Source organism: Mus musculus, chromosome 15 (genome assembly GCF_000001635.26).
Source record: "Mus musculus strain C57BL/6J chromosome 15, GRCm38.p6 C57BL/6J".
NCBI classification, from domain to species: domain Eukaryota; kingdom Metazoa; phylum Chordata; class Mammalia; order Rodentia; family Muridae; genus Mus; species Mus musculus.
The window spans coordinates 55197451-55220201 of NC_000081.6; the positions used below are offsets into that span (position 1 = coordinate 55197451).

Sequence of the window (22751 nt, forward strand, 5' to 3'; positions counted from 1 at the left end):
GGCTTTGTTTTAGTTTTGGCAGGTAGTGGTGTGAGCCGTTTTACAGCCTGAATGGCACTTCTGTTGGGGTTTAGGAGTCGCCCCACAAACCGCACACCCAAGGATCTCAGTCAGACAGGGATAGTTTACTGAGCATCTGCTCCAGAACTGTTCAGTCAGTGCCACAAACCAGACTCTCAGGAGCTGATGGTAACAACAGGCCGGAATCCTACAGAACCTTCAAGCCTGAAATCCATAAATACCTGTGCCAGGTTACTCCACCACAATTTAGGGATAGAGGACTTCCGTATGAACAGGTCTGTGTTGTACATTTATTTATCCTGCTCCCATTGGTTGGCATATTCAACTGTGGCAGGAAACTTGCCTTGCCTAACTTTCATGTCTTAACTTGCCAACCATTATGTCAGTTACCCACACATATGACTCTTTCTGCCAAGTAGGATGTCAGTTCCCAGGGAGGTTTGGGGAACTTAAAACTCTAATTGACTCCCATATAAAATGCAAACCATACTCCACGTGGCTTCTCTTATGTAGGTGTCTCTCTTATGTTGAAGGGTCCATCCTAGCGGCAGCTCATCGTACACAAATGCAGGAAATGCCACCAGGCAGTTGGTTCAGGTCCAAGCTTATAACTATACAAAGCAGTTCTAAGTGACCTGATTGTGATTGGTTTCCAAGAACACCAAACAGCATATGCAATCAACTCTGGCATGAGAGCATTTCCTGGTAACATTAGTAACAGCATCAACTGGCTGGCTAGACAGGCAGCAGTTCCTGGGCCTTAACACTTCCATCACGGAATTGGTGTGCTAAAGACTGGGCCCTGTTGTGATGTGCCACACTGGTCGTGTGCTTGGTTTGAAAGAAAACATTGCAACCGGACTGGGTGTGTTTGTTTGCTCTGAGGTAGACTCTCACTGTGCAGGCAAGTCAGCCTCTCCTGCCTCCCTCAGCCTCATACGTGCTCAGGTTACAGATGTGTTACGTTGTCACTCTTTCCCAAGGAACATTTCAGGGAAAAATAGAAGTGACCGTCCTCCTCCCTGCTCCATAGGTGGCTTACAGTCACGTGGACAGTTGACCGTGTCCAGCTCAGGAAGCTGCTTTGCTCTCTGTCCTTAGATCACTTGTGTGGGTAAGATGGAAGCCAGTGCCACTTTAGATAATCAGCTTCCTTTATTCCTTTGTGTGCAGACATTATCTTATCTCTCTCTCTCTCTTTCTCTCTCTCTCTCTTTCTCTCTAACCCTCCCTTCCCCACCCCCAAAGTTTCTCCTCTGTATAACAGCCCTGGCTGTTTTTGAACTCTCTTTATAAACCAACCTGGCCTTGAACTCACAGAGATCCACCTATCTCTTCCTCCCAAGTGCTGGGATTAAAGGCATGTATCACCACACCCAGCTCATTTTACTAATTTCTAAGGGGAAATGTAGCCTCATTATCCACACAGTAAAGAATACCTCTACCATGAGGAGTATTTTGGTAGGTCAAATGGAATGTCCTTACCTTCTGCAGAGTTGGTTTGAAAGAAAACATTGCAACTGGACTGGGTGTGGTACACAGTGAACTATCTGGTCCTTAGCCAGTAGATTAGTGTTTCTGCAACAAGAGGCTCCATTTTCACATGCCTCCACTCTCCGGCCCTGTCTGCTTTTCCTGTTTAATATCCCGTTTAATGCCAGAGCAGACTGACGATAAGGCTCTGTACTTGATTCACATGCCCAGGGACCTAGGTTTGAGCCCTAGAACTACCAAACAAGAACCAATCTACGAGCCTTGGGAATTTCACAAAAGCAAAGAAAAAGACAGAGGGTGTCAGACATTAGACACTGAGACAGTGAAAATTTTTGTTTGGGGGCTAGAGGTGGTAGGTCCGTTGTATGGCATTTGTCCAACATGCTCGAGGCCCTAGATTCAACTCCCACAACTTCAAAGGAAAAGGAAAAAAAAATCATCTATCAAGGACAGCTATTGATAGGATCGCAGTTAGAAAACATATGTGGTCCTCAGAGAGGTTTCCTCCTGCAACAGATGAGAAGAGATACAGAAACCCACAACCAGACCAGAAGGAAAGAAAATGTATGTGAGCTTTGAACACTCAGTCTTCTCACACCCTCCCCCACCCCTTTTGAGAGGATAACCCTGCCTGAAGCAGGCCTGCAAGCTCAGAAGTAGGTAGGGTAGAGGCCAGAGAATTAGTTAAAGGCCAGACTTTGTTTGCTACTTGAGACCTTATTTGTCAAGCTCTGAGACCTTATTTACATAAACAAACAAACAACTGTGTAGGAGAAAGGAGTTTACTAAGGATCGAACGCATCAAACGCTTAGCTTCAGAGTCTTAGGACTCTTAGTCCTCCTTTGTTATTTCTAGCCTATCTTTTTCTAGATCATCGAGTATGCTCTTCCCTGTGATTAACATCAAGTTTGTGCCGGGCCGGCCGGGCTGTTGGTGGATGCTTTCTGTACAATTTCAGGAGGCTGAGGCAGAAAGACTACATGTTTGGGATAGGCCTGGGAATACCCTTTTTAAACCACATCCCAAATGCAATTATAAAATAGCTGAGGATGTTGGCCAGAGATAAATGCTTACCTTGTCTGGCCTGCCTGAGGCCCAAGCATCAGTTCTTCAGAGACACAGAAAACGAGACAAAAGAGCACGAACACTTAGAGCAAGGGAGGTAGGGCCTATGGTAGCCCAGTCTAGTCTTGGGCTAAGTAGGGGGAGATGACCTTGAACTCCAGATCCTCCGGCTTCAAACTCCCAGTTGCTGGAATTACAGGAATTGCTGTAATTATCTTGCCCGGCTCTGGCAACTGATGTCTGGATTCGCTATGGAGAAATGCCATATTAAAGTGTTGAAACAATTTGCTTCTCTTTCTTTAGACTATAAGCTTTCACATTTAGCTGTTATTTCTTCAGATGTTATGTAACAGATGGCTATAAAAGAAACTTCTGGCTTCCTTAGCATAGTTATATTTCAGATTTTACCGTGTCTTAGCATGCTCCCTTATTTCATGCTTGCCTTTGGCTTAAGAGAGTGAAGTATCTTCAGTGAGGTTATCTGTACACTTGATCTAGATATATGTCTCAAGTTCCCACTCCTTAGTGGGTAAAAGGTAACAGCACTGTCGGGGAGGGAAACACAGTGATGTGTGCCAAGACTGGTATCTGTCATGAGAAGACAGAGAACCCCTCAAGGGCTCCAGGTCAGGAATGTGGTGCCAGATCTCTGACGTGAGTTATTCATTTGTTCCTCAACTGGAAACTGCACAGTAACCAACCAAGAGGAGAGATGGGTTAGTGAGCTGCCCAGATCGGGCACTCAGGCTGTGAAGGTTGCAGAGCTGGGAGAGAAAGTCAGATTATCTAACTCTAAAACCTGTGCCTAGGGGACGGATTGTGGAATGAGGGGCAGGGAGCTGGATATAAAGTAAATAAATTGAATGAATAAATAAATAAATAAATAAATAAACCAGTGCCCTTACTGGGTGTGGAAGAAGAAAACCCATTCAAGGTCACCCTCAGCTGGAGGGGCAGGGAGCGGGATATAAAGTAAATAAATAAATAAATAAATAAATAAATAAATAAATAAAACCAGTGCCCTTACTGGATGTGGAAGAAGAAAACCCATTCAAGGTCACCCTCAGCTGCATAGCAAGTTCCTGGGAAACCTGGACCATGTAAAATTCTGTCTTATAAACAAACAGGGCTGGAGAGATGGCTCAGCAGTTAAGAACACTGACTGCTCTTCCAAAGGTCCCGAGTTCAAATCCCAGCAACCACATGGTGGCTCACAACCATCTATAATGAGATCTGATGCCCTCTTCCGAGGTGTCTGAAGACAGCTACAGTGTACTTACGTATAACAAATAAATAATAAATCTAAAAAACAAACAAACAAACAACAAACACCTAAATCAGGGCCATCATGGTGAGGCTGAGATGACTTTGCCCCACCTGCCTGTTATCTGGAGTTCAATCCGAAGAGGGAAGGAGAGAACTAACTGCATACACTTGTCCTGTGACCTCCACATGTGCCATGTCGAGAAACAGGTGGCAACACACGTGTTAACCCAGCACTGGGGGAGTAAAGACGGAAGGACCCCTGGGGCTTGCTGGCTAACCGGGCAAGTGACAAGTCCAGTGAAGAGATCTTGTCTCAAGAAAGAAGAAGAGTTGAGTGTAATGAAGAACACTCAAAAGTTCCCCTCAGACTTCCCCCATGCACACACAAAGTGTGCCCCGGCACCCACAGGTGCGCATATGAACATACAGGAACCCTCCCACCACACGTGGTCTGAAACCTGTGCTCTGCCATGCACAGTGTATCTTCTTTTCTAAGAGTTCCTTAACACCACAGCCTTTCAGTAAGATTCCAGATTGTTTGTTTTTATAAGCAATGATGTCTCTTTCAGCAGACGGTGGAACTGGTAAACTTCGAAGCGAGCAGATGGTACCGTCTGCCCATCACAGAGCTAAGAGAGCTATCTGGGGCTAAGCTTGCCACTTAACAGGTGCTACACTGTGGAATAAATGTGTGTTGCTTATGCCATCACATGACTGGCTAGCTGGACTCCGTCAGGTCTTTATTTTTTGGGTTTCTCTTGGGCTGCTTTGGTCTTTGCAAAACAAAGGTATGAAACTATCTTAGTTAGGGTTTCAATGCTGTGAACAGACATCACGACCAAGGCAACTTTTATAAAAGACGTTTAATTGGGGCTGGCTTACTGGTTCTGAGGTTCAGTCCTTTATCATCATGACAGCATCCAGGTAGGCATGGCTCTGGAGGAGGAGCTGAGAGTTCTACATCTTGTTCTGAAGGCAAACAGGAGAAGACTGTCTTGCAAGCAGCTACGAGGAGGGTCTCAAAGCCCATCCCCACAGTGACACCCTTCCTCCAACAGGTCCACATCTCCCAACAGTGCTACTACCTATGGGCCATTCATATTCAAAACCACCACAGACACTTAGTGTTTGTGTCATTAAACATTTAATGAGAGAGGAGGGAAAATACCTTTCAAGGCAAAATAGAGTCTTAGCAACAATACAGATGGTGAAAATTGTACCTCTTAGTTTTATTTGAAATCAGGCTGTCTTTATATCCCATCCCCCTGGCTGGCCTACAACTTGCTTTTTAGACCAGATTGGCCTCAAACTTGCTAAAAAGTCTGCCATCTCCACTTCCAAGTACTAGGATCTATCGAAATCTGCTATCATATCTGGCTATAAATTGACATTATATATTTTCATTGGTTTGAAACTTTTCTTAGGGCCAGAGATTATACCAGGACCCTAAACATGTCCAGTGAGGAGCCTTGTCAATGCTAGGCAAATGTTCTACCTCTGAATCATTCTGAAAAATCCTTGTGATGAACTGTTGTAAGACCTCCCTGGAGAGGCAGAAGAGAAATAGCTGTTTATCTCAAATAGACCAGGAACAGAGAAACCTAAGAAACTTACCATGCCTACCTTGGTGAAATAAGTGAACCTGTTGGGGTTCCAGGAGCCTGAGTGACCCACGAACAAGCTATACCACCAAAGGGTCCCATCCCCATTGAATTTCTATCTCCTCCTATTCTTTAGTATTTTTGAGATCACACATATATGAACAGGAAGGAGTAGTGCATAAAACCTCAGAAAAGCATAAGAGGGATTATGATGATCTCATGACTCTCACCCTACAGCAAGGGAGCTCCACTCCCATTGGCTAACTAGCTGTCTGCTGTATCGTTCTGAAGGCAGAGGTGTCTGCTAGATTATCAAAGCTACTGTGCCCATGATGGCCAATGTCATGTCAAGCCCAGAGCAAAGAATTCCATACAATACTGCTACAACCTATTGTGGAATCTGTTATACTGAGACTGCTGCTCTCTGGTTGTAATCATAGCACGGTTAATGTTTCATATAATTCACCATGCCAAGGGAAAGCAGTAAGCAGTAGGTATTAGTCTATGTGCAGGTCGTAATTCAAAATACTGTTGTGAGAGTTACCATGGGGATTTTTTTTTTAAATCAGCAAACTGAAAACAAGATCACACAAACTAATTTATGTTTTACAGATTTATGCAAAAGTGTGGCTATGCACACGGAAGCCAGGTTTGGGGATACTCCTATGGCAAGTTGCTTGGTTTGTTTCTCAGTCTACATTGTACTGTGCTGGTATCAGATGGGTCCGAGAGCATGCAGAACTATCAGGGAATTCAGTGAGCTTGTATTTTTTGGTATGAGTGTTTCATTTTAGGTTTTGTCAGTGTCTCTGATTTAATTCAGCCCTGTGTGTGCTAGGAAACCCTCTGCCACTAAACTACATCCTTTTGGTTTGGGTTGGGTTGAGTTGGGTTGTTTTTTTTTTGTTGTTGTTTTTTTTGTTTTGCTTTGTTTTTTTATACAGGGTTTCTCTGTATAGCCCTGGCTGTCCTGGAACTCACTTTTGTAGATCAGGCTGGCCTCAAACTCAGAAATCTGCCTGCCCCTGCCTCCTGAGTGCTGGGATTAAAGAAAGGCATTCGCCACCACGCCCAGCAACCCACTGTTTTTGCCTCCAAGGCCAACATTATTTTTTTGTCCAAATAGTTTATCAACATTTTGACATTGCCAAGCTCCCATAAGAGTCTTTGGGTTAAAATGTCGTCCATGGTACTTTCCTAATTGGGATTCTACATTTTGAATTCTGATGAAAAAAAAAAAAAAAATCATGGGCTGTCAAGATGGCTCAGCAGTTAAGAGCACTGACTGCTCTTCCAGAGGTCCTGAGTTCAAATCCCAGCAACCACATGGTGGCTCACAACCACCAGTAATGAGATCTGACGCCCTCTTCTGGTGCATCTGAAGATAGCTACAGTGTACTTATGTATACTAGTAAATAAATCTTAAAAAAGAAATTCATATAAAAGCAAAGTACTTTCCAAAGTGGCACAAACTAATTTTCTAGGTGAAATGACTCTAGATCTTTATTATATCTATCTATCTATCTATCTATCTATCTATCTATCTATCTATCTATCTATCTATCTCTGTCTATCTGTGTTCGGGGGACCACATGGAGGAATGTGTGTGTCATAGTTCATGTAAGGAGGTCAAAGGATAGTGTTTAGGAGTCAGTTCTCTCCTTGCATCGTGTGGGTCCTGAGAATAAAACTCAGGCCATCAGACCTGGCATCAGGCATCTTTACCCACTGAGCTGTCTCACCTCCTTTACAGCATCTTTTGTAGACACCTAAAACATTTGTCCTGCACGCTGGATCAGGCCTCTGATTCCATACTCAGGACACGGATTCCGAGGGATTGCTGTAAATTTGAAGCCATCCTGGGCTACATGATGAGGACCCATTCAGGCAGGCCTAGATAGCAAAACTGTCTCTCAAAAACAAAACTTAAAAAGGAAAAAAAAAAAAAAAAAACCTCCAGTTTTGACTACCTGAGAGATGTCTTCAGGGTCAAGAACAGAGTGGACTTGGTCTCAGTCCAACGGGTGCTGATGCTATCTACCAGGACTCTGCTGGGTACCCGGTCTCACTTCTTCCTCAATAGAGACTGAGCCATCCCACCTGAAGGCCCTTTTATGATTCTCTGGTTTTAAAATTATGTTAAACTTTAACATTCTTTTCATTTGCTTATTGACTGGGATTTTCCCTCCCTATCTTCTGAAATAATTATCCAAAATGTGTTCATTATTTTTCACTTAATTTTGAAGGAATCTTGTTTTTACCAAAAGCAACAGATCATCTCTCCACTGAACTTCCAACACAGCTTAAGTAGAATTTCTTAAGAAATTTGCAACATCCATCTTGAAGTTTCTCCTGCCTCCCTATCCAGGATGGGGGGTGGGGGTGGGGATAGGAGTATCCCACCATGCTAGTCTGTTGTTGATTCTTTTGAAAAATAACTTTATTACTATATACTATATAATCCACCGATCTAAAGCATACAATTTGAAGCTGACAAGATAGCTCAGTTGATAAAAATATTTGATGTATAATCAGGAGGACCTGAGTTCAGTCCCCATAACATGGTTCTAAAAGCCTGGCATGGTACCTCTAGTAATCTCCGTGCTGGGGAGGCAGAGGCAGCTGGGTCCTTGGTGCTCACTGGTGAGCCCACCACGACTGATTGATGACTTGAGTTTGGTCCCCCAACTACTGCAAGGTAGTAAAAGAGAACTGACTTCCACAGTTTGTCCTCTGACCTCCACCGAACACCATACTCCATGCACATTTCTTCCCTCCATACACAAGTAAATAAATAAATGCAATAATAATACTCCTTTAACGTGGCAAATAATGTTACATATGTGCAAAGGGCCTACATACTCTCTGATTAGTGGTTCAGTCCCTATAAGCCCCCATGGCCCAGGTTAGTTGATTATGTAGGTTTTCTTGTGGTGTCTTTGACCTCTCTGGCTCCTTCAGTCCTTCCTCCCCCTCTTCCCCTGGATTCCCCGAGCTCTGCCTAAGGTTTGGCTGTGGGTCTCTGCATCTGTTTCCATCAGGTGGTAGGTGAAGCCTCTCTGATGACAGTTATGCTAGGTTCGTGTCTGCACGTATCATTAATACCATCAATAGTGTCAGGGTGGGCTCTCTTTCCTGGCATGAATCTCAGGTTGGGCCAGTCATTGGTTGGACATTCCCTCCATTTCTCCTCCATCTTTATCTCTGCATATCTTATAGGCAGGAAAAATTGTGGGTCAAAGGTTCTGTGGCTGAGTTGATGTCCCCATTCCTCCTTTGGAAGTCTTGCCTCGTTACAGGGAGTAGCAGTTTCAGGTTCAGTATTTCCATTGCTATGAGTCTTAGTTTCGGTCATCTTAATAGACTCCTGGGAGTTTCCATGGTCTTAAGTTTCTAGCTTATTCCAGGGATGCCCCCCCTACCTGTTGCAGATATTTAATCACATCTTGAACCACAAAACTATAACTGGGAGGAAAAAACAAAAAACAAAAAACAACCTTGTTGTGGTGTGACTCAACCCTGGCACACACCTTGATAGAAGAGCTTTCTGTTTACTGTAAACAAGAGTTGTGGAGCTCAGCCCTAGCACACACCTTTAACCTAAGAGCTTTCTGTAAACAAGAGCTAAACAAAGTCAAACATGGGTCAAGAGGAGGAGCAACTGCAAGATACAGTTCTCAGGGAGTGAACAAGGGAAGTAAGAAAGGAGGAGGGGCTTGGAGTAAAGGGGTCTTTAAGACCGCTGTAGAGAAAGAGCTTTTCCTGAGGAGTAGGAAGGTCAGTTGGGTGCCTTCTCTGTCTCTCTGAGCTAGCAGGCTTTCACCATATTGTCTGGCCCCTGAGTCTCCTCTGGTAAAAATCCAATGGCTGGGTTTTTTGTTTTAAAAACAACACCCACCAATTTCAGTTCCCTCTCCCTCAGTCCTCTCCACACTTGATCCCCTTCTGTTCATATCCCCACCTCCTCTCCCACCCAGGTCCCCCTCTCCATCTACCCCTAATGTCTATTCTATTTCCCCGTCTCAGTGAGATTCAAGCATATTGATTTGGGCCCTCTTTGTAACTTAGCTTCTTTGGGCTTGGGGACTGTAGCATGGTTATCCTGTATGTTACAGCTAATATCCATTTGTAAGTGAATACATACCACGTATACCCTTTTGAATCTGGGTTACCTCACTCAGGATGATATTTTCTAGCTGCATTTATTTGCCTGCAAATTTCATGATATCCTTATTTTTAATAGCTGAATAGTATTCCCTTTGTGTAAATGGACCACTTTCTTTCTTTCTTTTTTTTTTTTTTTTTTTTTTTTTTTTTTTTTTTTTGAGACAGGGTTTCTCTGTGTAGCCCTGGCTGTCCTGGAACTCACTTTGTAGACCAGGCTGGCCCCAAACTCAGAAATCCACCTGCCTCTGACTCCATAGAGCTGGGCGTGCGCCACCACGGTCTGGCCACATTTTCTTTATTCATCCTTCAGCTGAAGGATATCTTAGGTTATATCCAGTTTCTGGCTATTACAAATAAAGCTGCTAGGAGCATAGTTGAGCAAGTGTCCTTGTGGTATGGTGGAGCATCTTTTGTGGTGATATAGCCAGGTCTTGAGCTAGAACTATTCCCAATTTTCTAAAAACTGCCAGATTGCTTTTCAAAGTTTTTGTATAAGTCTGCACACTCAGCAGGCATGAGGGTTCGCCTTTCTCCACATCCTCACCAGCATGTGCTGTCACTTGCATTTTTGATCTTAGCCATTCTAACAGGTAGAAGATGGACTATCAGAATAGTTTTGATTTGCATTTCCCTGGTGACCAAGGACTTTGAACATTTCTTTAAGTGCTTCTCAGCCATTGGAGGTTCCTCACTCAAGAATTCTCTGTTGGGATCTACCTGTACCCCATTTTTAATTGGGTTATCTGGTTTGTTGATGTCTAATTTCTTGAGTTCTTAACATATTTTGGGTATCAGCCCTGTGTCAAATGTAGAGTTGGTGAAGATCTCTTCCCATTCTGTAGGCTGCTATTCTGTCCTATTGATGGTGTCCTTCGCTTCAGGAAGTCCCATTTATTAATTGTTGAGCTGAGCGCCTGAGATGTTGGTGTTCTATTCAGGAAGTTGTCTCCTATGCCAATGAGTTCAAGGCTATTCCTCACTTTCTTTTCTATTAGATTTAGTATATCTGGTTTTATGTCAAAGTCTTTGATCAACTCGGGCTTGAGTTTTGATGTATTTATTTTAACAAATAAAGACCAGTGATGTAGAATGTTTGGTAGAATGTTTACCTGCCATGTTTAAATTGTGCGCAATGGCACAGAGACCTACAATCCAAACCCTCAGGACAGGCAGAATGGGATGTCAAGGTCACCCTTGTCAAGGTCACCCTTGAGTACATATAGTGAGTTCAAAGCCAGCCTGGGCTATAGCAGACTCTGGCTCAAAGAGAAAAGAAATGAAGTCTTAGTATGGGACATATACATACACTGTGCTGGGTTGCAGGGAGCCTGGGGTTAATTCAGGTAGAAAAACAAGGGAAGTAAGTGAGCCATGAGAATGTACAGTGTGGTATGTGATCTGGTGGAGGGGACCCTGGGGCCAGTAGTACACTACGAAGAGAACTCCGGTGAGACTGACTTTCACAGAGGATCTGGCTACCAAATTTTTTAAATGTGTGTCACGTGAGAAGAATTTGGGAGTGCGTGTGCGCCACTCCACAAGCCCACATGGCATTTGCGTAGCCTCTTTCTTGGGACTTTTGCCCCTGTTGGCTGTAGTCTTCTGGCTGTGTCGCTCTCTGGCCTGCATGCCACACATTCTCCATGAGTTGTCTCTTCTCCCCAGTGTCTAACAAGCACCCGTTTGTGGACAGCAACCTCCTCTACCAGTTCAGAATGAACTTCCGTCGGAGGCGGAGGCTGATGGAGCTGCTCAATGAGACGTCCCCGTCCTCTCAGGAGACGCATGACAGTCCCTTCTGTCTGAGGAAGCAGAGCCACGACAGTCGGAAATCTACCAGCTTTATGTCAGGTATGCCGGTTTTCCGGTGTGTTTGTCTTTTGAGAGGTAATAAAGTGTGGGGCCAAGAATCCTTTGGTATGCTGCTTGCTAGTACACAGGAAGCCTGAGGTTTAATCCCTAGCAACACTCAGGTGTGGCAGCGCATTCCTGTAAATTCCAGAACTCGGGAGGAGGAGGCGGGTGGATTAGAAAAGCATCGTCATCCAACACTACAGTATTTGATGTCTTCTTGGGTTATGTGAGACCTTGTGTTAAACATGCCTGCCTGCGTTCGAGAGCGCATGCACACACACACACACACACACACACACACACACACACACACACACACCATCGCAAATACAGAAGTGGGAGATGTTTAAAGAGAATCCCCAACTCCTCTGAAAACTTGGCATGAACTCAAGGCACTTGGTGACTTAAAGTTCAGAAGCACTGGGTGGCTGAGGGGCCCTAGCCTGTGATGCCAGTAATTGGGAGATAGAGGCAAGAACTCAAGGTCAGGTGTAGAGCCATAACTTCCTAAGATCCTGCCTCAAAAGGAAGAGAGGGAATGGGGGAGGAAAGGAAGGAAGGAAGGAAGGAAGGAAATAGAAAGGAGAGAAGGAAGGGAGGGAGGGAGGGAGGGAGGGAGGAAGAGAAGGAGGGTGAAAGGGAGGACAAAGTAAATCAGCACAGGGCTTAAGTCAGCCCCAAATGTATTTGTCCGGTCTTGCTTATGCACAGGAGCTGATAACAAGAACACTTACGCTGTCAAAGGAGACATTTCTGTGCCCTGGTTTGCTCACTTAATTCTTCCTGTAACCCCAAGGAAACGATTGTTCCTGTCCTCATTTTATAGATGAGGAAATACCCTAGCACTGGAGTGATTTGACAGTTCCAAGTGGTAGACGTGGCTTCACACCAGCAGCTCCAATTTATCACCCCCTCCCCCCCGCCTTTCGAGTCCTGTATATCCAAAGGTCCTCATACACACCTTGGTTCAAAATAAAAATGAAGCAAGAGTTGCTAAGCAGAAAAGTGAAAACCAAGCTGAAGGCCAGCTACCCAAGTTTATGCTCCAAGGTTATCGCAGGTGGTAGCATTCTGTCTAAGCTCTGCCCCACAGTTACCTGGCAACAGCCAGATGTGCCTGACTGGCTATAAAGGGGGATGCTTGTCCCTTCTGCTCTCTCTTGGTCTCTTGCATTCTTGTTCCCACTCTGTCCTCTCATCTCCCCCCCCCCCATTCCCCTCCTCACTGTGTCTCCTAGTGCTCATGGCTGGCCTCTACTCCTCTACTTACTCTCTCTTTCTCTCTCTCTCCCCCTCTCCCTCCCCCTCCCCCTCGTTCTCTTGCTCTCTCACTCTCTCTGCCTTTCTCTGTCTCTACTCTTCTCCCCGTTCCCTGAATAAACTCTGTTCTATACTATACTGTCATGTAGCTGGTCCCTCAGAAGGGAAGGGAGGCTTCAGCATGGGCCCGTGGAGGCACGTCCTTCCCCCATACCTTACCACACCTCCACCAAACACATTCCTTCTCTCCTTTATAAAACACAAGAATAGGGACACACTGCTGTCTTGTGCAGATGCAAGTAACATTCTTTGGGGCAGGGGCTTTGCCTGCTTCTTGAATAGGTTCAGTAGAGATGAAGAGAATTCAGTAACACAGTCCTGTAAAGCCACCCATAGTTGTTTGCTTGTTTGGTTTCTTTTAATTGTTTGGTTTTTTAAATTTTTTTTGAAGATTTATTTATTTCATTTATGAGTACACTGTAGCTGTCTTCAGACACACCAGAAGAGGGCACCCGGATCCCATTACAGATGGTTGTGAGCTACCATGTGGCTGCTGGGAATTGAACTCAGGACCTCTGGAAGAGCAGTCAGTGCTCTTAACCGCTGAGCCATCTCTCCAGCCCTCCCTTGTTTGTTTTCTTTCTGCGTGCCAGTCAGTGTTCAGAACAGCCTATATATTTGCCCTCACTTCCAGACCTTCAGTCTTCAGAGCCACACTGCTTTGTGGCAGGAAGAACCAAACCTGAAAGCTAAAGATTCTGTCTCATGTAACTAACAGTTTGAAAGCCTCAGTGTGAGCTTTGTCTTTTGTGCTCCCAAATGATTGCTGGCTGTCCTTAAACAAGGGCCATTTACCACCACTGTGTACTAAGTGTCACATGTATCACCTGCATTGGGCTTCTTTCCAGGAAGGGAAAATGTAGGTTTGGTAGTTATTTATTTATTTATTTATTTATTTATTTTTGAGACAGAGTTTCTCTTTTGGTCTTTCTTTCTTTCTTTCTTTCTTTCTTTCTTTCTTTCTTTCTTTTTGAGACAGTTTCTCTTTTGGTAGTCCGTCCTTCCTTCCTTTCTTTCTTTCTTTCTTTCTTTCTTTCTTTCTTTCTTTCTTTCTTTCTTTCTTTCTTTCTTTCCTTTTGAGACAGAGTTTCTCTGTGTAGCCCTGGCTGTCCTGGAACTCACTTTGTAGACCAGGCTGGCCTTGAACTCAGAAATCCACCTGCCTCTGCCTCCCAAGTGCTGGGACTAAAGGTATGCGCCACCACACCCGGCCCAGGTTTGGTAGTTCTTGAATTCACGTCCTGTAGGAGTTGGGGAGATGGCCCTAGTTGGTAAAGTTCTAAACACCCAATCATGTTGACCTGAGTTTAGGTCTGATGCACTCACGTAAAAGATATTAATATTTTAAAAAAAAAGATTGGAGGATGTGTTGTTGTGTGTCCATAATTCGTTCCAGTGCTAGAGAACAAGGACAGGAAGACTGGGCCCTGCTGGTCAGTCTAGCCTCATGACCAAGCTCCAGGTTCCCTGAGAGAAACCAAGATGGAGAGCAACTGGGGAAGACTCTGAATATTGACCCCCATGATCCCTACATACAAGAATATACATGTACATATATACTTGCAACATACACACGGATATGTACACAGACACATTTACAAGAATATGCCAAGGAAAAAAAGTACCTGTAAACTTGGCACAATGGTGTGCCCTATAATTCCAGGACCCTAGCAGTTGAGCCTAGCATAGGTTACATAATAGGCCCTATTTTTGAAAAGAGGGACAGAGAGAAAGATGTTCGTATACATCATATGATCCTCTCCTCAACACCCATCCTGTGACATAATATTTTGTTTTACAGTCCAGGAAACTGAGAGCGGGTGGCTTGAGTTACTCTGTGAGTCTGTGGGAGAACTGAAAAGGAAGGAGATTTTTCCTTTGCAGCTGAAAGCCCAGGCGTTCTAGGTCTCTCGACCACCTACTCAGCGCCTGTGTTTGCTCCCCCTCTGCAGTCAGCCCCAGCAAGGAGATCAAGATCGTGTCTGCCGTGCGGAGGAGCAGCATGAGCAGCTGCGGCAGCAGTGGCTACTTCAGCAGCAGCCCCACACTCAGCAGCAGCCCCCCTGTGCTCTGCAACCCCAAATCTGGTGAGTGGGAAAACGGTGGCCATGCTCCTGTCTGGGAGGCTTGGGGTCATGCGTTGGCTGGCGGAGTTCCTCGGGACGTCGAGATCACAGGAGACAGAATCTCACAACAGCATGCTCTAGAGTTAGCACCTGTTGAATGGCCAACGAAGGATAGCATGGCCTCTGATACAGCTTCCTGGAAGGATACTGCTGACCCATAATGCACTTCAGTGCCAGGATGCCCTGCACCTTCACGAGTTGACCAGTTATTCAACATGCATGCCCCTGAAAGAAAGGTATAACTTGGCTCACGAAAACTGTCTTCAGAGAGATGGCTCTCAAAGTTAACTAAGGGCTGTCCAACACAAGCAAGACCAGCAGCAGGGACTAGCAGCGGAGAGACATTCCCCCGGCTCTCAAAAGGGCTTCAGCAACTTGTAAAGGCTTTCCCAGACTGTGGCAAGCAAGAACCTATGTGGACCATGTGTGCATGTGCTCTCTCGCTGTCTCGTACCCCTTCCCCCCTTGTTTTGTTGCTATACTCTTCCAGCTAGATGCTGGGATTACTGGCATGTGCAGCCACCATGCTCAGTCTTGGTGCCTAGCACACATAAGGAAGAAGAGCGTGGGTATATTCAAGCCCACCTATTGGAATTCATTGGTGTCTTGCAGTTTCAAAGCCTATTCATCAGCCTCAATAAAGACTTTTAACCATCATCAGGCTAGTGAGATAGCTTAGAACGTAAAAGGGTTTGCCATGCAGACCTGACGACCTGAGTCCAAAACCCAGAACCTACGTAAAAATGGAAGGGAGAGCCAATGGTACAGAATTCTCTGACCTTCTCACGTGTGCTTTATTATTGTCTCTGTCTCTGTCTCTGTCTCTGTCTCTGTCTCTCTCTCTCTCTCTCTCTCTCTCTCATACACACACACAGGCATACACTCTCTAATATAAAAATAGAAACATTAGTCATCTCTATCGGGTTTATATATAGATTTACTACTAGTTGATCGGGATTACATATAGATTTACTAGTTGGTATAAATATCTGGCCTCACCCCTCTTTCCCAAGGACAAAGCCATCACTGTTGCCATAGCCCATGTCTTGGTGATGAGCAAGAGGGAATCTGCAGGATAATCCCCTGGGTCTCAAAGTTTCTGCTTCTCAACACAATAAAAAGAAAAAGTACACTAAAGTAAATGGCCAGCTCTGCACCCCAAAATATCATCAATTTTATAAGCCCCGAGGAGTCACAGGCTTGGAGAAGAGCTTGTCTCCTAAGCAATCAGGTCTCAGCACTCAAACACTCGCCGCTTTTCCTCCCTCCTCCTTGGGGCCTGAGAGATGCCTTTCTCCTCTTGATATCTGACCTGCTCCCTCACCCTTAGCAAACATTGCTTCAAAGCCTTCCGAAAAGCAGAAGTTCTAATCCCAACCACCTGTCCCCTTCCCAAGACCAGTTCTTGCCTCTTCCCTGGGAGAGTGGGTCTTAAGCCTAGAGCTCATCCAGCAGATGGGCCCAGCTGCCTGGGGAGGGATCAGGCAGTCCTGCCCCATGCTGCTACTGCTGCTACCCATTTGTTGGGGACAAGTGACTGACCTCAGAATGTATCCACTGCCTAAGGCAACTGGAGACGGGCATTTCCCCAGATTAGACCCTGGCCCTGGCTCCTTTTATTTCTTTGTGGCACTTAAATCTCTGCCCTGTGTGTACTCTTGTTAGGATTGTCCCTGTGCTCTGTCCCCACTAACTGACCCGGGACACTAGGACAACCGACTCTCCAGTTCCCAATTATCTGGACAGGGAAATTCATTACTAGAAGAAAGAAGTTCATTACTAAGGGAGTTTCATACAGCTGTCTCTGTTGCCCTGGTAGGCAACAGCAATGAGCTAAGAATAGACAGACAGTACTCCACAGTCTTATCTTCCAGAGTTTCTGAGACAGCATAGCACAGGACTTTATGACAGTTGCTAAAAGTGTAGGCCCTGGCACCCATGCTTAAGTTTGACCCTAATTTTACTACCCACATTTTCAGCTACAGGTTGTTGGAAATGCACAAATGAACTTTTCTGAACCAGTTTTCTCACGTATAAAATAATGGTTAAAAAAAATTTAAGATATAATACTGAATATTCTATCTTTAAGCTTTAAGTCTATCAGACACTTCATGGCTTTAGGATTTTCTATCATGAGTTTATTATATCTAATTTTACTTTCAAATGAAGCAAGAATGGTGACTGGCATGCCGCTGCAATGCCAGCACTCGAGGCTGCGGTAGGATTCCTGTGAGCTTGAGGCCAGCCTGGGCTACATAGCACACAAGCAAGACCCTGTCTTTAAAAAAAAAAAAAATTAAAATGAATAAGATTAGTATAATGATGAACCAGCCTGTCTGAATCAGCAATTCTCAACCTTCCTTATGCTGTGACTTTTTGATATAATTCCTCCTGTTGTGGTGACCCTGACCATAAAATTGTTCTCATTGCTACTTCATAACTGTAATTTTGCTATGTTATGAATTGCGACGTACATCTCTGATATGCAGATGGTCTAGGCGATCTCTGTGAAAGGGTCATTTGATCCCCAAAGGTTGAGAACTACTGCTTTAGAGAATTAGCTCAGGTAGAGATTAAATGAAAAAATGGATTTGACAGATGCAGAGAAGAGACCCAGGCCATGGAGAGTTACCCAGTCTGGCTCCTCGGAGCTTGAGGCGCCATTCTTGTTTCTAAGTTACTTATCAGAGAAAAGAATGAAGTTTAGTAAATGAGATGTGTGCAGTATGTTAGGGACACCAACTTCGATGGAGCCAGCATTTGCTGGGTGGCCATCGGACTGCTGGAGTTTTGACACACATAGATGCATATAAGAACTTAGAAGAAAGACCTGGAAGAGCTAGAAACAAGGCCTTTTCCTTTGTAGGGAGATTCTATCCCTCCCTTTGTCCCCTTAAAGGCATCTTGGTTTCTTTCCCCATCCTCTCTGCATCCCCATGGTTCCGTAAGTTAGGTTTAAGCTCTCTGCTGGGATTTCCCGTCTGCTCAGCTCAAAGATGAATGGGTGGTGGAGGTCTTTGCCACTTTTACCAGTCGAGAGGAGGCATCCCAGAAATACCTGCTGAATGGATGAGAGAGGAATTTAAAAGTGTGTATCCTCTGACACTGTACCTATCTCATAGTGCTGAAGAGACCTGTCACTTCTGAGGAACTCTTGACTCCGGGGGCTCCGTACGCAAGGAAGACATTCACGGTAAGCCTAGCTCCTGCACACACCCACCTGTCAGTCAGTGTGTGGCTACGGGACCTCACCGAGAACTTTTCTCAGATTTCCCCCTCTCTTTTTTGAAGTAGGATCTGTCTATGTAGCCCTGGATGGTCTGGAACTCACTATGTAGACCAGACTGGCCTTGAACTCGCAGGGATCCTCCTGCCTCTGACCCCTAAGTGATGGGATAAAGATGCCTGTTGCCACACCCATCTGCACATTTTGGTTAGAATAGTAGAGGCTTTAAGCTCTAATGCACTAAAATGTGTTAAGGCTTCTCTTGATTCGTTAGTCATGTAGTGTTTTAAATTTCTTTGTGAATTTTGTCCTTTTTAGTATCTGCTATGCACTTATTCCAATATATTATATACTTTTTTGTTTTTTTTCAAGACAGGGTTTCTCTGTGTAGCCCTGGCTGTCCTGGAACTCACTTTGTAGACCAGGCTGGCCTCGAACTCAGAAATCTGCCTGCCTCTGCCTCCCGAGTGCTGGGATTAAAGGCGTGTGCCACCACAACCGGCTTGTAATTATGTACTTTTAAGACAGAAAACAGTACCAAAAAAATTTAATTTCTTCATTACAGTTAATTCTAAAAATCGTTAAGATGTTAGAAAATCCTAAGGAGAAGAAAGGAAACAAAACCATAGGATAAATGTCTGTCTGTATTGAGGTGCACAGCCACGTGACTTGGCTGCCCCGTTTAGTCCCCTGGACCTGAGGACTTGCCGTTTCTTAGTGTTCCTGCAACCTTCATTCTTCCTCCCAGGCCCCATTGATTTTACTCAAATGGACTCTTAAGTTATTTTTCTGAAGGGTCTCACATAGCCTCAAGCTATATATATAGCCCAGGATAACTTTAAATGTCAGATCCTCCCTCTGCCTCCGAAGTACCAGGAACGCAGACTACACTGGATTCTTGCAGTTATGGGATTCAAACCCAGAGCCCCTCGAATGTTAGGCAAGTACTCTATCCAACTGGGAGACCTGCCCAGGCCCATCCACGTGTTCTTATTGGTACCATCTCCCCTGTTCCGATTGCTTTCTTCTCTCGACCAGCAACATGTATATCAATTAACTTTAGAGGACCATCTCCCCTCCCTCTCCATTTCCTGACAAATTTTGTTTATTACCTCAAAGGTGAGACGTTTTCCCACACATCCATTCACATCCCAGATTCTAGCTGAGGACTCCTCTCATGCTGAGCACTGGGGAGTTGACAGAAGGGCTTTGTCTTAGTTAGGGTCTGCTGTGAGTAGATACCATGACCAAAGCAATTCTTTGTTTGTTTGTTTGTTTTGTTTTTTTGTTTTACGAGACAGGGTTTCTCTGTGTAGCCCTGGCTGTCCGGAAACTCACTCTGTAGACCAGGCTGGCCTTGAACTCAGAAATCTACCTGCCTCTGCCTCCCAAGTGCTGGGATTAAAGGTGTGTGCCACCACACCCGGCACCCAAAGCAACTCTTATAAGAACAGCATTTAATTGGGGCTGGTTTACAGGTTCAGAGATTCAGTCTATCATCATCTAAGTTGGGGCATGGCAGGATCCAGGCAGGCATGGTGCAGGCAGAGCTGAGGGTTCTACATCTTCATCTGAAAGGCTTCTAGCAGAATATTGGCTTCTAGGCAGCTAGAATGAGGGTCTTCAAAAACCACACCATCAAGGCCACACCTACTCCAACCAGGCCACACCTTCTAGGCCGGGCAAATACAAACCATTGCAGGCTGTTATGTCTGCATCAAAGGGAAAGGCACACGGTACATTTGATAGTGAACTTAGATATAATAAATCCATAGTATCAAATCCTAAAGCCATGGAAGCTCCTGACAGTCTCAAGAATTTCCCCCAAGGTTCCCACTTGCTCTCCTGCTTTCCCCCAGTCTCCAGCTTTTGAGAGATGGCTGGCTGTGTTTTGAGAGCATTTGTGTGACTTTGTATTTAAATGCCAGCATCACTAGTACTTGATTGTGAGGATGTTTCATCTGCACTCCAATTGGCATACGCACTAGGGGATGCCTCTGGAACCATCCAGGGAACCTTACTGTCCGTTCTGATTCTGTAGGAAAAGGCATGCATTGGTGCCAGACAATATCTGGACCAGAGGCCGTTTGCAAATTGTGAACTTTATCGACTACTTTTCCCTTGGTTTTTGCAGTAAACTGTCTTTCAAAAGAGGCCAGGACTTTTCATATCTCCCACCATGCTAGGCTTTGATGTTGCTAGGTGAAGGTCTGTTATTTGGATATGAAGGAAAGATCGGGTTGAGATAGAGATTGAATCTAGAGAGAAAACGCAATGATGTTTTTTTAAGATCTTCTCAGACCCATACTGCAGTGGGATATGAAATTGGCGGGCAGCCCCAGGAAGCGCTATGCTGCTAGCTGCTTCCTGGGGAGTGACCTCCCCAACACAGCTTCCTTCTGCCCAACAGGTTATGTGCCACCACCGCATTTTCATTCCCCTGACATGGTAGGGATGAAATGAAGAAAAAGTATATGTCAAGACACATGGTTAATCATGGGTCAGACTGTACTCGCAGAAAGACCTGCGAATGCCCAGGAATGGCTGCTGCTTACTCATTGTGGTTTTCCTCTCTAGATTGTTGGTGACGCAGTTGGCTGGGGCTTTGTGGTACGAGGAAGTAAACCATGCCACATCCAGGCTGTGGACCCCAGTGGACCTGCAGCCGCTGCAGGGATGAAGGTACAGTTGATTGACCCCTTGTTCCTCGCTCGCTCTCTTGTATGGTCTGGTTTCTTCAGGGAACCTTCGTGAACTATGATTTTTTTTTCCCCTTAATTTTTACATTACTTAGCTTTTCCCTATGTCTTCTCTCCCCTCCGAAAGAGTCCTATCTATGGGGCATGGTGTCCCACACCTGTAGTCCCAGCACTCTGGACACAAAGGTGGGAAGATCTTCAAGCACTGACAAACCAACCAACCATAAGTCAGTTGTTACCCCTATAACAGGCATCCCACTATCTCAGAAGTAGACACGTTACATTTAGGAGGTTAGTACTGTAGTGTGCAGATTCCACCACTCGGTAAGTCTAATGACAACTTTCATCTCCGTCCGAGCTTGATGCCTCTGTGTCCTGCTTCAGCAGTCACATTTACTATCTAGCTGTAATGGACAAGCAAGAGCAATGGCAGTAACCTGTATTGTAGAAGGGGCCTCAGGGGCCTCTCTGACTAACAATAGCTATTGGGGTCCAGGAGTCGCCTCACAAACCACATAAACACTAATCTCAGTCAGACAAGGATAGTTTATTGAGCATATATGCGCCACGACTGGTCAGCCAGCGCCACAGTCCAGTCAGGAACTGAACCATGATCCTACAGGGTTTTTAAGCTCCAAATCCACAAACATCTGTGCTGCTATTTCATCAATTAGGTTTCAGGGATAGGAGATTTTTTTAGGAACATGTCTTCATTTATATTTATCCTGTTCCCATAGGTTGGTGTATTCTACTGTGCCAGGGGACTTGCCTTGTCTAATATCCATGTCCAACTGGTCTACCAGGATGGGACTTGTCTAACATTAGGTCTGACTATACTCTTCCTTAGTTTGGTTTGGTTTGGTTTGGGTTTTTTTTTTTTTTTTTTTTTTTTTGGTTGTTTAGTTTAGATAGATAGATTTATTTATTTATTTATTTAATGTGAGTACATCGTAGCTATCTTGAAACACACCAAAAGAGGGCGTGTAATCTCATTACAGAGGGTTGTGAGCCACCACGTGGTTGCTGGGAACTGAACTCAGGACCTTTGGGAGAGCAGTCAGTGCTCTTAACCACTGAGCCATCTCTCCAGCCCCTCTTCCTTAATTTGAAGACCATGTCCACTAAGTCCTATGCTCGAAACAATGCCGGCCTCCTTGGCTAAGGCAGCCGGCGTTAGAGATCCTGGTCCAGCACCCAGGGAGCTCAGAGGGAGAGCTGGGATGCAAAGAGTGAGCACTAATTTCTCAGCTAAGGCTGAATTTTTCATTTTCTAATGGAACTTTGACTCAAAGAAGGATTTTATATTTTACTTCTACAATGAACACTCTGTATAAATTATTTTTGGCACATTCTTTCAGTTTCGTGTATGAACTCTTTTATATGAGGAAGGATTTGGCTTAACCCAAATTTCTTTTGAGAAGGAATTCAGTAGATTCCCATGGCAGCTGAAGACCTGGCTTTGGCCCAGCTAGCGAAGCAGACTGGGAACTTAATTGCTTTTAGTTCACCTCTAGTGATTAGCTGTAGCATAACCTTCCTATTTGGTTCATATTCCTATCTTCTCTGGAGGTATATGATGGTTTTCATGTACCACAGAGCAGTATAGAATTTATCTGAGCAGATTCTCTGTAATTGCACTGTATAGCATTCTAGTTCAGCAACAAGTCCTCACCTGAACATTCCTGCTCAAACATCTTCTATACTCTTCTTGGAAATTAATCAGACACATTATACACATTAGCATATTCATGACTCTTCTAAATCTGGCAGGGGAGGGGGTGGTTTTAAATTATATAACCTATCAGTTTATCCCGGAAGAGAGACTCCAGTAAATGCCTGTAATTCCAGGACACAGGGACTGAGAGCAGGAAGATTGTGACTTCAAGGCCAGCCTGGGCAACATGGCAAGAC

General features: G+C 44.8%; 1 protein-coding gene across 2 annotated transcripts in view; it reads left to right on the plus strand.

Moving 5' to 3' along the window:
* Deptor (DEP domain containing MTOR-interacting protein) overlaps window positions 1–22751 on the plus strand; it is a 146957-nt gene that overhangs the window by 85134 nt on the left and 39072 nt on the right. For both annotated transcript variants that reach the window (NM_145470.3, NM_001037937.3), the window contains exons 5-8: window positions 11281–11466; window positions 14742–14876; window positions 18038–18108; window positions 20719–20823. In NM_145470.3, the coding sequence (NP_663445.2) occupies window positions 11281–11466; window positions 14742–14876; window positions 18038–18108; window positions 20719–20823 (497 nt within the window). The remainder of the gene's footprint in view (window positions 1–11280; window positions 11467–14741; window positions 14877–18037; window positions 18109–20718; window positions 20824–22751) is intronic.